This window comes from Gigantopelta aegis, chromosome 2, assembly GCF_016097555.1.
Source record: "Gigantopelta aegis isolate Gae_Host chromosome 2, Gae_host_genome, whole genome shotgun sequence".
NCBI classification, from domain to species: domain Eukaryota; kingdom Metazoa; phylum Mollusca; class Gastropoda; order Neomphalida; family Peltospiridae; genus Gigantopelta; species Gigantopelta aegis.
The window spans coordinates 33,887,576-33,902,366 of record NC_054700.1 but is presented as its reverse complement, the minus strand read 5'-3'; the positions used below and the strand labels follow the sequence as shown (position 1 = coordinate 33,902,366).

The 14,791-nt window shown below is 41.4% G+C and overlaps 1 protein-coding gene across 1 annotated transcript; it reads left to right on the top strand.

The window, feature by feature from the left end:
- The first annotated feature begins 8,495 nt into the window (after positions 1-8,495).
- On the top strand, positions 8,496-13,195 carry LOC121384119 (tubulin alpha-1 chain). The gene is made up of 3 exons (XM_041514362.1): positions 8,496-8,611; positions 10,921-11,143; positions 11,971-13,195. The coding sequence occupies exons 1-3, from the start codon at positions 8,609-8,611 to the stop codon at positions 13,095-13,097; spliced, it is 1,353 nt and encodes a 450-aa protein (XP_041370296.1). The 5' UTR covers positions 8,496-8,608; the 3' UTR covers positions 13,098-13,195.
- The last annotated feature ends 1,596 nt before the right edge of the window (positions 13,196-14,791 follow it).

The following is a 14,791-nucleotide window of genomic DNA, read 5'->3' as shown; positions in this document are numbered from 1 at the left end:
CAACTGGTCAAAGGCTTTTCTGTCTGTGGGAAAGTGCATATAAAAGATCACTTGCAGTATTAGAAAAAATCTAGCGGGTTTTCTCTGATAACTACGAAACCGGCCTCTGTGGCGTCGTGGCAGGCCATCGGTCTACAGGCTGGTAGGTACTGTGTTCGGATCCCAGTCGATGCATGGGATTTTTAATCCAGATACCGACTCCAAACCCTGAGTGAGTGCTCCGCAAGGCTCAATGGGTATGTGTAAACCACTTGCACCGACCAGTGATCCATAACTGGTTCAACAAAGGCCATGGTTTGTGCTATCCTGCCTGTGGGAAGCGCAAATAAAAGATCCCTTGCTGCTAATCGGAAGAGTAGCCCATGTAGTGGCGACAGCGGGTTTCCTCTCAAAATCTGTGTGGTCCTTAACCACGTGTCTGACGCCATATAACCGTAAATAAAATGTGTTGAGTGCGTCGTTAAATAAAACATTTCTTTCTTTCTTTCTGATAACTACGTGTCAGAATTACCAAATGTTTGATATTCAATGGCCGATGATTAATTAATCAATGTGCTCTAGTGATGTTGTCAAACAAAACAAACATTCTTCAGAAGAAACACGCTACATTTTCCCATTGGCAACACTTAGGGATATTTTACATCTAGGCTATACACTTTCCAACAAACCGGACAGCACATAGGCGTACTACGGTCTTTGATATACCAGACATAGACCATTGGTTAGGACAAGGGAAAAAAAGCAATGCGTCCGCCGTGGAAGTTCGATCTTCAGGCGAGCGCTATCCCAAATGAGCCAACTATCAAGTATCAAGTATTGGAATGATGTTAGGGACAGGACGTAGGGCATGGCCCCATATACCCCAGCCTACGCTAGTGGCTCTGTTTATATTTTGCATTTGCCATTCTCTGATTAGCTTTCTCCCTGTTCCAACCAGTACACCACGACTGGTACCGTATGTCAAAGTACATGGTATGTATTACCCTGTCTGTGGGAAACTGCATATAAAAATACCTTGTCACTAATGAAAAAAATGTCTCGTTCAAGAGTACATGTGAAAAATCAAATGTTTGACCAGTACAGAAATTATCCAAAGTTTAACATCCAGTAGCCGATGATTACTAATGCACTAGTGGTGTCGGTATTAAACATTTTTTTTTTTTTTTATTATTATTACGGTAATTTTATTATTATTGTTTTGTTGCTGTTTTTGTTTTTTTGTCTTGTTTTTTTGTTATTTTTTTATTTTTTTAAATATATTATTATATAATTATAATCGGTCCTGTAAATATTGTAAAATATGGGTAATTGCAAAGCGTAGAAATCTTCGGGTAGGGTAGACATAACATGTTTATTAGCTAAATAAACTCAACTTCATAAGTATTTTCAGTTGAAAGGATCCTTTAAAATCCGACTATTGTCTGTGAACACGCGGTTGCTACGTATATAAGTACTATAGTAAGTTAATGTTATGGTGATTACACAGATACAAACACAGGTTTGTTTGATCATTTGACCAGTATATCAGGAGAGTGTTATGAAAAATGTTTACACTACGTCCTATATATTCTTCACACACAGTTACATTTAATGAGATCTCTCAAAGCGACTATAGTCCGTTTGTGTGAAAAGGGAACCTGTGAATTGGCATATAACTCTAGATATAATGACTAAAGTTAAAATGCATATAAAAATATATTACTAAGTTTTATACGAACTCATTTTTTCTTTCTTTTTAATGCGGTTATTGCCGTAAGTGGCCATGTGTTAAAGGGACATTCCTGAGTTTGCTGCAATTTTTATGATGTTATCGACTAAAAGAGACTTTTTAACGATTGTAATTACATATCAAATATATTTTTCTGCATAAAATATTAGTGGCTGTATATTAAACGTTTTTCTGATCGTTCTAATATTAGTACTAGGTTAAATTTCATTTTATTTCCTAAAATATGTTTTTTCGTACGTAAGGCCTACGAAATTATTTGAAGACAAAATCCAGTTTGGGCTTCTTACAAATATTAAGACGACCAGAAGCACACTGAATAAATATACAGACACTGATATTCTAAACAAGAAAATATATTTAATATGCACGTTTATCGTAGAAATATGTTATTAGTCGGAAACATCTTACAATGCAGTAAACTCAGGAATGTCCCTTTAAGTGAAAGATCGTCCAAAACCATCGCTCGGTACCTTTGAAGCTGAATCTCACATTTCAAGCAAAACACTGAAGACGGGATATTACGTTTTAGAGGGTCGTATGCCTTTAAAATGCTATCTTGACGTTAGTGCTACTAGGCTAATAAAGGACTTGTAGGACTGCGGTAGCCCAGTGGTAAAGCGCACGCTTGATGCGCGGTCGGTTTGGGATCGATCACTGTCAGTGGGCCCATTGGGCTATTTCTCGTTCCAGCCAGTGCACCACAACTGGTATATCAAAGGCCGTGGTATGTACTACCCTGTCTATGGGATGGTGCATATAAAAGATCCTTTGCTGCTAATCGAAAAGAGTAGCCTATGAAATGGCGACAGCGGGTTTCCTCTCTCAATATCTGTGTGGTCCTTAACCATATGTTTGATGCCATATAACCGTAAATAAAATATGTTGAGTGCGTCGTTAAATAAAATATTTTCTTCCTTTGTAGGACTGCGTAACAGATTTAACTCTAATAAACACATTTAAAATTATATAATAAATGTAAATAAATGTAGATAGAGTATATTGTGGCCACAAGCATATTGTTTGTTTATATTTTAAGCTTTGGATCTCGACACGAGTATTTTACTGTAAATCACATTTCACAATACTTGGGTGAAAAAATGTTTAACGACACCACTAGGGTACATTGATTTATTTTAATCATCGGCTTTTGGATGTCAAACATTTGGTAATTCTCATATGTAAAGTAAAAGGAAAACACGCTACATTTTCCATTGGCAGCCATTGTGTACTTTCCCACAGACAGGGCAGCACATATTAACGACCTTTGATATACCGGTCGTGGGACACTGATTGGGACGTGAAACAAAAGCAGTTAGAGAATTGGTTCATGAGGGTTGTTGATCCTACAATCAAAGCACCTCAACCGAGCGCTCTGCCAACTGAACCCTTACATCCTGCCCCTTTCACAATACACGAAACAAGTGCACGCCGCTCGAACTGTTATAAATCTCGTTTGAGAATTACATAGCCCACATAGCTAGTTCTCTTAAAACATCTTGTGGTATGTGTCTCAAATTTAGATTCTTACTTGATTGACAAACCGTATTCCGTAATCAAAATCGTATCTCTGCACAAGGCAGAGTCTCATCTGGAGATGAGTGAATGCTTATGTTGCTGATTAATCAAAGTGTTGTGAATTTTTAAACGTTGGTCTTTCAGTGGGATGTATTTCTTGAAGAGTCTTACAAAAACCCAGTGTCATCAAATTTCTGTCACATCAAGAGTTTGTTTTGAGCTTGTGTATAGAGCAACCTAGAACACACAATATGTCTAAGCATACAGGAAATTACGTTTAAATCAAAACTATTATATGCCGTCGAAGAAGGGCCGTGTACTTTTAATTTCTCTTCTGTTTGATCTATTCTCTTCTGTTCTCTTCTGTTCTGTTCTTATTCTATTGTGATCTATGATATTCTTGTTGTGTTCCGTTCTGCTCCGCTCCGTCACATCACATCACATAACACCACACTACACCGCACCGCACCGCACCGCACCGCACCGCACCGCACCGCACCGCACCACATCACATCACATCACATCACATCACATAACACCACACTACACTACACCACACCGCACCGCACCACATCACATTACATCACATCACATCACATAACGCCACACTACACCGCACCGCACCGCACCGCACCACATTACATCACATCACATCACATCACATTACATCACATTATATTCCATTCTATTCCATTCCATTATATTATATTATAATTTATACGTAACAATAAAACAGTACTATATGTAGGTCATATTTAATTAGCAGGACCGAAAACGACAATTGCTATTTTTTTTAAAACATATAATGTTGATATTAATAACCAACTCTCAGGTTTATAATTCGACAAGATAACCTACTTTTTTCTAAAATCACTGTGATTCTTATCAGGACCTCTCTTTATCTACATTGGACCAAAACAGATCCTCCATACTGGCAACTGGCAACTCATTTTGCGTGCCCCTATCCACTAAGGTTCAGGCACGCCCACCCCGGATTCAGCCTCTGACTTCGCCAGTGACCGACTCCGGGGCGGGAGGGGGGGGGGGGGGGAAGATCCTCCATAGTGAATCACGTAAACGCTATCTGGTTTATGTTTACAGGAGGGTTGGCATGACAGCGAAGAGCTGTTTTACTCAAGTGACTTGTAATATTGACACTTCGGTCCACACAGTGTTTACCTGGGCTAAATATCTCCGTGGAAGGTCATCGTGGAACGAACAAATCATAAATAATTATAGTATACATTAAAAGACTCGAGATCGTAACGCCTTCGTTGTTTCGAAAGGGTTCACGGACATCAAGATTAAAATAAATATGTATTTGTTTTCCTGCAGTGCTGTATGGAACGTATTCTATAATATATGTCACACAGACAAAGTTTTAAAGGTCAGGTGGCAGTATATTTGAATAATTATTCATTAAATGTTTGTTTTGTTTAACGACACGACTAGAACACTTTGATTTATTAATCATCGGTTATTGGATGTCATAATTTGGTAATTTTGACATATAGTCTTAGAGAAGAAAACCGCTACATTTTTCCATTATGTCAAGTCATAGGGTTTAACGTGCACATTCAGAGCAAGCTGTTTTAGTGTACGCCTGTTATGGGCACAGGTGTCGGCCTGAGCCGGCTCCTCCGTCCAGGACAGGAGTTTTCCATTAGTAGCAAGGGATCTTTTGTGTGCACAATCCAACAAACAGGATAGCACGTACCACGGCCTTTGATATATCAGTCGTGGTGCACAGGCTGGAACGAGCAATAGCCCAATGGGCCCATCGACAAGGATCGATTTCAAACCGATCGCGCATCAAGTGAGCGCTTTACCACTGGGCTACGCCCAGCCCCAATCTAATTAAAATTAGCTCCACTATTACATGTGGATCTAACAGCAGCCAGTTGGAGCTCATGTCCACTCAATCTAATTAAAATTAGCTCCACTATTACATGTGGTTCTAACAGCAGCCAGTTAGAGCTCATGTCCACCCAATCTAATTAAAATTAGCTCCACTATTACATGTGGATCTAACACCAGCCAGTTCGAGCTCGTGTCCACCCAATCTAATTAAAATTAGCTCCACTATTACATGTGGATCTAACAGCAGCCAGTTGGAGCTCGTGTCCACGCAATCTAATTAAAATTAGCTCCACTATTACATGTGGATCTAACAGCAGCCAGTTGGAGCTCGTGTCCACGCAATCTAATTAAAATTAGCTCCACTATTACATGTGGATCTAACACCAGCCAGTTCGAGCTCATGTCCACCAATCAAAACCCTACTTGCAGAATCCTGCCAGTGATTTAAAACTAACAACAATCCCCAATAATTAAAATTAGCTCCACTATTACATGTGGATCTAACACCAGCCAGTTCGAGCTCATGTCCACCAATCAAAACCCTACTTGCAGAATCCTGCCAGTGATTTAAAACTAACAACACTGCGTAGTCCCCAATCTAATTAAAATTAGCTCCACTATTACATGTGGATCTAACACCAACCAGTTCGAGCTCATGTCCACCAATCAAAACCTTACTTGCAGAATCCTGCCAGTGATTTAAAACTAACAACTCTGCGTAGTCCCCAATCTAATTAAAATTAGCTCCACTATTACATGTGGATCTAACACCAGCCAGTTCGAGCTCATGTCCACCAATCAAAACCTTACTTGCAGAATCCTGCCAGTGATTTAAAACTAACAACACTGCGTAGTCCCCAATCTAATTAAAATTAGCTCCACTATTACATGTGGATCTAACACCAGCCAGTTCGAGCTCATGTCCACCAATCAAAACCTTACTTGCAGAATCCTGCCAGTGATTTAAAACTAACAACACTGCGTAGTCCCCAATGTCCAGGTAACATTTCGTCTGTAAATAATAATTTAGGGAAGGGAGGGAAACTGGTTTTTACGTGCCCCTATCCACAGAGGTTCGGGCACGCCCACTTCGGATTTAGCCTCTGACTTCGCCAGTGAATAACTCCGGAGCAGGAGGGGGGGGGGGGGGGTAAGTTTGAGGTGGGCGGAATTTGGAATAAAGCCATTTAGTAAGGTCAACGCGAGCGCGGACCAAATAGCAGACACTTCGTAAACTTGAAGTACACCGAGTGGGAGCCGTGCTCTGATTGGCTGAATTTCGATTCCTCGGTGAAGCCTGTATTTTACCTAAGTCTACAAAGAGTAACTGCATCCAAAACATGTCCGGATTCTAAAAAGGGGGGGGGGGGGGAGGGGGGGGGGGGGGGGGGGGGCGGGGGGGGCGGGACACAATCTGTAATGAGGGGTCACAGCCTCTAGTAAGGGGGCACAAGCCATGTTTTTATCTTTATTTATATATTTAAAAAAAAAACGTACATTTTTGTCCTCGAGTGGGGAGATGTGGTCCCTCCCCCCTCCCCAGTCCCTGCCCCCAGTTTCTATGGGCCTGATATTCAGTCGATAAAACTGTAAATATGGGTATTAGATTTTAGCACCTGACATGATTTATATATTAATTGTGAAACAAATTTTGAAGATATGTCATTTGAAGTGCATGCTCTAAATCAGGAACCCGACAACGGTGTCAAGATAGGTTGGCCAATACACAGTGTTCGAAACCCTAGTGGTATATGGACACGTTAAACCAGTTACTAAGCTAAGCTAAGCCAATACACTCAAACTAGCTCAAACATGTCTCTTATAGGCGCAGCGGCGGGACGTGGCCCAGTGGTAAAGCGCTCGCCTCATGTGCGGTCGGTCTAAGATCGATCCGCGTCTGTGGGACCATTGGGCGAATTCTTCTTCCAGGCAGTGAACCGCAGGTACGACTGGTATATCAAAGACCGTGGTATGTGCTATCCAGTCTGTGGAGTGGTGCATATAAAAGATCCCTTGCTACTACATGTAATTGAAAAATATAGCGGGAGGCATTTGACCAGTTGTTGTGCACTGGTTGGAACGAGAAAACCCCCAATCAGTTGAATGGACCTACCGAGGTGATTCGACCCACATTATGTATGTATGTATGTATGTATGTATGTATGTATGTATGTATGTATGTATGTGTGTGTGTGTGTGTGTGTGTGTGTGTGTGTGTGTGTGTGTGTGTCTATTATATATATATATATATATATATATATATATATATATATATATATATATATATATATATATATATATATATAATATTGTATGTCGAGGTTGACTATTACATACATAGATATTAATGCACTGGCGCAGGGGATAATTAAATCCTTTTGGGCCTCACAAATTGTCCCATGCCGTTGCTGGGACTCGAACCTATGACACCGAATCGCCCACAACTTGCAGACTTGCCACGATACGTTCTGAGCTATTGATGTATGAATATCTATATACATGGGCGTACATAGGGGGGGTTCGATGGGTTCGACCGAACCCCCCCCCCCCCCCGAAATCGCTTTTTTTATAATTTAATATATCTGACATTGATATCTGACATTATTATATTTACTCAACATAGAAATATATGCCCAATATCTCTGCAATCTATTTTGGAACCCCCCTTTTCAAAACTCAACATAGAAATATATGCCCAATATCTCTGCAATCTATTTTGGAAACCCCCTTTTCAATATCCTATGTACGCCCATGATATATTGCATATGTATGTCAATGTGGACTGTTACATACATAGATATTAACACACTGGCGCAGGGAATAATTAAATCCTTTCTGGCCTCACAAATTGTATCATGCTGTTGTTGGGACTTGAACCTGTGGCACCGAATCGTCCGCAAATTGCAGACTAACCACAATAGGTTCTGAGCTATCGAGTCATCCATAAAAAGGATGTTCTTTAACTCATCCATATGCATTGGGCCTACAAGCTACGTGGTCGATCCCGCTTATGTATGTATTGATGTATGAATATTTATATATTGTATGTATGTCGAGGTTCACAACGCATCCCATGCCCTTAACCCCCACCCCCCACCCCCATTTTATTGTACAAAGAACAAAAGAATCGGGCATTGTTGAACGGACCCTTTGCAACAGATGTCAGCTTGTTACCAAATGTAAATTATTATATTTACACAACGGCTCACAGGCCCGGTCGTGTTTTCCTCCTACCCGCCGAAACACTCATTGATAGGTAGCCCCGAACATCATAAATTAACATAAATTACCAACAACAGACACCCACTGCCATCTTTTAAACATTGACAAAGGGAGAGAACTGGTAGCAGCGTTAATATACCATAACAAAACATTTGGTCGCTATGGTCATGTGCTGGATATGTGCTATAAAAAGAGATTTCTGGGTGCCCGGTTATCACACTTTTGGTGTAGAACTGATTGAGAAATCATCACTTTCAAATATCAGTCTTCCAGACAATCATAATGGTAAGTGAATAATGTTTCTCTGGGTTATTACAGAACATATATACAAAACCATTTTATTTTATGTTCATTAATTTTTGTTATGTTTGACTAGTGCAGAGCGCACATTAGCCCGATCATTTTGGCTTAAGAGAGCTTGATGGACATTTCAACGATTATGCCACAGTCAGAGTACTCGGGGCTAGGCGCATATTAAGTCAATACTTTTCTTAAAGGGACATACCCAAGTTTTTAAACACTTAGACATATTTGTTTACTATTTTGATAACTAAAATCATACTTGACTTATTTTTTATTTTTTAGATTATCCAAAATGTTTTTGGTCATCCTGGTGTTTTTAATATCACAAAATGCATATGTCATATTTTTAAAAACGCGCGTGCGTCTGAGAAGTAACAGTTATGGAATCGAGTTTTAGTCTATTTTCAGAGGGTATTTCACCATTTGAAAGTCAGAGACTCATGTTTCACTCAGTTGTAACTTTATCCAAATGTGTTACAGGTTTGTAGGTTAACTAAACTTAGTGTGCATTTTCACGGGCTGAAACTAGGGTCTGCCCCTTTAATACTTTCTACGTCCTTCCGGACTGATGTATGACTAGACGACGTTTCGACTGCATCAAGCTGTAGGGGGAAGTTGATTTGAAATTCACACTAACATTTTAGAATGCTAAACATGAGTCCACGGATTACTAACAGTATAGTCATTTTCTTCTTTATCTTTCTGTCAATTCTTTAGTGCTAGAGAAGGGGGTCAACATATTAACTTTTTCTGTCTGGCGAGTAATGCTTTTTTTTTTAATGGAAAATGGATATTGTACTATGATTGCGAGAATTACCTTTAAAAATATTTGTTGCTAGTTTTTTTGCTTATTTTTGTTATTTTGTGGATAGTGCAGGCCCGTAGGAACCTGCGGGGGGTGGGGGGGGGGGGTGGGGGGGTGGGAGGGGAGGAGGCAGATATTAATGGTCGTTTTTTTCCCTCTGTATAGTATAAAGATTAAAATCTGGCTTGTGTCCCCTACTCTAGATATTGTAACACCCCCCCCCCCATCCCACACACACACACACACACACACACACACACATACACACTGAGATCCCAGGCCTGTAGTGTGAAGTTGAAAGCCCTCTACCTCCAACCCCTTCTCCAATTAGTTTTGTGTCAGTTCTTAAAGCACCATCGGTGTAAAACAGTCTGACAGCTACCCGGGAACACAGGGTGGGGCGTGACCTTTTAGCTGCGAGATCCAATTATGATACTACGTGTCAAGTATTGCGAATAACACATGTACTCGTATGTCCCTACGAAACTAAAACATTTATTGACCCGTGCAAAACAGTTTACAGGTAATTTAGATCAAAAGATTGCATTTGCTGTCACAGAATCGTTTACAAAATCTAGCATACGTCAAAAACTGTGGGCACCATTCCCCTCTCCATACACAAACACCAGTCCAGGGTCGTACCTGGGGGGGGGGGGGGGGGTAAGGGAAGTTACTCTCCCAAAAATACAAAAGTGTCTTCTTTTCAGTTTAAAAGTGCCTTTTTGTTTAGCTCAAGAAGTTATGCGTTACTATGCCCGAAGGATCCCTTGCTGCTAACGGACAAATATAGAGGGTTTTCTTTAAAGACCTCTTTAGTGTCGGAAAAATCGAACGTTTGACACCCAGTATGCTGGGCTGGGGTGGGTGGGGTGGGGTGGGGTGGGGTGGGGTGAGGGGTAGTCCAGTGACAGAGCACTCGTCTCAGGTTCGATGGGTCGTAAGATCAATAGCCCTCAGTTGATTTGTGTTTTAGTAGCGGCGCCCCACGATTGGTACATCAAAGACCGTGGTATGTACTGTCCTGTGACTGGAATCCCGTGTTGCTTTATCAGCAGGAGTAGTCTATGTCAGTATACTGCAGCAGCGTGTTTTTTCTTCCTTTCTATCGACCACATGTTCACATATAACCGTATCATGATGTGTTAGATACCAGAGAGCTGTAGTTTAAAATGTTCTGATGTTTCGTTAAACGCATATCGTTTACAGCAACCGATTATTAGTTAGCGTGCTCAATCTAATCGTATCATTAAAGGGACATTCCTGAATTTTCTACATTGTAAGATGTTTCCGACATTAGAACAATCAGAAACACGTTTAATATACAGCCACTAATATATTATGCAGAAAAATATATTTGATACGTAATTACAATCGTTAAAAAGTCTCTGTTAGTCGACAGCATCTTTAAAATTACAGCAAACTCAGGAATGTCTCTTTAAACTAAACAGACTTATACGGAATACATCAAGATTGTTTTGTTTTCTAGAGGGAATGCATCAGTATCCACGTGGGACAGGCCGGAGTCCAGATCGGCAATGCATGCTGGGAGTTGTACTGTCTGGAGCACGGAATCCAGCCTGATGGGCAGATGCCGTCCGACAAGACGATTGGGGGAGGGGACGACTCCTTCAACACGTTCTTCAGCGAGACGGGGGCGGGAAAGCACGTTCCACGGGCTGTCTTCGTCGATTTGGAACCAACTGTCGTCGGTATGTAACAAACAGCTAATTACAAAATTAATCAGACTGAAACCAGCTTCACTGGTTACGAAATATAACTATTAGTGATCGGTTAGCAAAAACAAAGGAAAACGTTTTAAAATTTTCTTCCTTTACCAAAGAATAACAAAGCACCTGTGGAAAACAATTGTGGGGAGCTATTATCTGCTCCTTTAACTTAATGGGAGCCATTTAAGATGTTTCTATATTAAAACCATATAAATTTCATTTCAACTTATTTTCGTGCTTATATCCAATTACGGTTCAAGCACGCTGTCCTGGGCACACACCTCAGCTATATGGGCTGTCTGTCCAGGATAGTGGGTTAGTTGTTAGACGGTTAGTGGTTAGTGAGATAGAAGAGGGTGTAGTGCCTTTACACCAACCCATTGAGCCCTTAAGAACTCTGTCTGTTGGAGTCGGTACCAGGCTACGAACCCTATACCTACCAGCCTGTAGTCCGATGGCTTAACCACTGCGCCACCGATCCATATAAATTGACATGCTAAGGGTAGCAAAACAATCAACTGGTGGACAAAGGTGATAGCTCTCGTCAAAGACCGAGGTCTCGGATAAAAGACATCGTCCGAAAATACCGTTTTGTAGTTTGTTTATATTCTATGTTTCATGCTTCCGCGGCAGTTTGGTTTAAACTCTAAGGCCAATTGCTCATTAACGGTTCAAACATAATTCCAAATTTAAGAAAGAAATTGACGACAATTGACGATATTGTTCACACTTTCTTATATTGCTCAATTGTTTCTTCAATTTTTACATCATCTAAAAGAACATTATATGTGACACCACTTTCTTTGCAGACGAGGTACGAACCGGCACATATCGTCAACTCTTCCACCCCGAGCAGCTGATCACCGGAAAGGAAGATGCCGCCAACAACTACGCCCGCGGTCACTACACAATCGGCAAGGAGATCGTCGACCTCGTCCTTGACAGAATCCGGAAGCTGGCCGACCAGTGCACTGGTCTCCAGGGATTCCTCATCTTCCACAGTTTCGGTGGTGGTACAGGGTCGGGTTTCACCTCACTTCTCATGGAGCGCCTGTCGGTGGACTATGGAAAGAAATCCAAGCTAGAGTTCGCCGTCTACCCCGCTCCTCAGATCTCCACGGCGGTAGTGGAACCCTACAACTCCATCCTGACCACCCATACCACCCTGGAACACTCCGACTGCGCCTTCATGGTCGACAACGAGGCCATCTACGACATCTGTCGTCGAAACCTCGACATTGAACGTCCGACATACACCAACCTGAACCGTCTCATTGGTCAGATCGTCAGTTCCATTACTGCCTCTCTCCGATTCGACGGCGCCCTCAACGTTGACTTGACCGAGTTCCAAACCAACTTGGTGCCCTACCCACGTATCCACTTCCCCCTGGCCACCTACGCCCCGGTCATCTCCGCCGAGAAGGCCTACCACGAACAGCTGTCTGTTGCCGAGATCACCAACGCAACCTTCGAGCCTGCCAACCAGATGGTCAAATGCGATCCTCGTCACGGAAAGTACATGGCCTGCTGCATGCTGTACCGTGGTGACGTCGTGCCCAAGGACGTCAACGCAGCCATCGCCACCATCAAGACCAAGAGGACCATCCAGTTCGTCGACTGGTGTCCCACCGGGTTCAAGGTCGGCATCAACTACCAGCCGCCCACCGTCGTCCCGGGAGGTGACTTGGCCAAGGTCCAGCGTGCCGTCTGCATGTTGAGCAACACGACCGCCATTGCCGAGGCGTGGGCGCGTCTCGACCACAAGTTCGATCTGATGTACGCCAAGCGCGCCTTCGTCCACTGGTACGTCGGTGAGGGTATGGAGGAGGGAGAGTTCTCGGAGGCTCGCGAGGATCTGGCTGCCTTGGAGAAGGACTACGAAGAGGTTGGCGTCGACTCTGTGGAGGGTGAGGAGGAGGGTGAAGATGAATACTAGACGCAGACAGTCTGTGATATGATGGTCTATACCATGGTTAACATTAACATAATGGACGTTTTATTTTTTACAGGATGTCAATAAACCTTATGTTTATTTGATTGCATTTTGATTGTGTTGTTCGATTTGAATGAAAAATTTAATAGCATGGGGTTTTTTACGAGTAGCACAGGCGTTTGGGCCCTGGTTGCAGTTTCAGTCATCCATTGATATTAATTAATTACCAAGAAACTCCAACCAGCGCATGAACACCCTTGATGTTTAGGTATTGCTTGTGTTATGATACTCTCTGAGTTCATATACGATATGACACTGACTAAAATGATGTCAGATGCAATTCCCTATTTTGACCTTGTACATCCCTTTTCAAGTTTTTGTTAAAAATAGTGTACTTTCCACTATGGACTTGATGGCTGTAGGTTGTGCTCATGACGTACTGCCGGTAGGGCATGATATACTCGCCTTTCGCGAACACCTGATGTCATGAGTGCACGCAATCACAGCTCTATATTGAGCTCGATCCTGGGCAAATTAGGGTTTTCTGAGCTAATCTAGTGACAGTCATATAGGTAGTGCAGGAGGGATGAAACTTTGTTACGGATCTCCTAAGGTAGTGGCGATCCTCTTAAGGACGAACAGCTGATAGTGGATCTTGGAAGCAATCACGACTTGGCCTATAACGTCCTTTCAACTCTGCCTTGTGCAGTGATACGATTTTGATCACGGAATATAGTTTAGTCATTCAGACAACACAAACGATAAATTGAATTCACTGAATTGATTAGTCAGCAAAACTGTTCATAGTATACGTTTTTTGCGCATAACATGACATATATTATAATTTATATATCAATTTCGAAGACGCCATTTGAGGCTGTACTATACCAAATAAAATAAAACAGTAGACAATATTAACATATACATATGGTCAAAAACCACTATATGCAATATATCAATCAATTCATGACCCATAAATATGAAAATCACAATCCCACCCCCAAAGTATTAACTGGAAAAAGTAGAACCTTTGGTGGCTCAGTTTTTATATATTAAGGGATATTTTTATAAACCCCCCCCCCCCCCCCCCCCAACCCCAATTTTCGCTCAAACGCTTACTTGACACATTTACTGCTCAGATAAAACTTTTAAAAAATCCCAAGAATTGTTACATTTATGACCAATGGCAGGACTGGTAGGCAGTCGCAGTCTACCTTTTTTAGACTTCCTAGACGCCATGCATCCTTTTTAACTTAGTGTGTTGATTGTGTACGCATAAAACACTGACGTCATTAATTAACGCGTGTGACACGCTATCAAGATCCACCCCCCTCAAAAAAACAACAAAAAAAATATATATATATAATATATATTTTATAGGCATGTAGCTGAAGGTATTTATAAACTATGTTTCAAGGCAAAAAGTAATAGCCATTATTGAAACTTTAATTGGGCTAAATATAAAAGTAGGCTCATTTAAAATTTACCCATTCGGATGTTATTTGGTTTAGTGTTACCTACTGACGTGACGTGCATGCTATTGTTGTTGTTCTTTTTTTTTCTTCTTTTTTTTAATTTATCATCGGCTATTGGATGTCAAACATTTGGTAATTTTGACATATAGTCTTAGAGAGGAAATCAGCTACACTTTCCAATAGTAGTAAGGGATATTTTATAGTATTTTTTAAATGCACCAT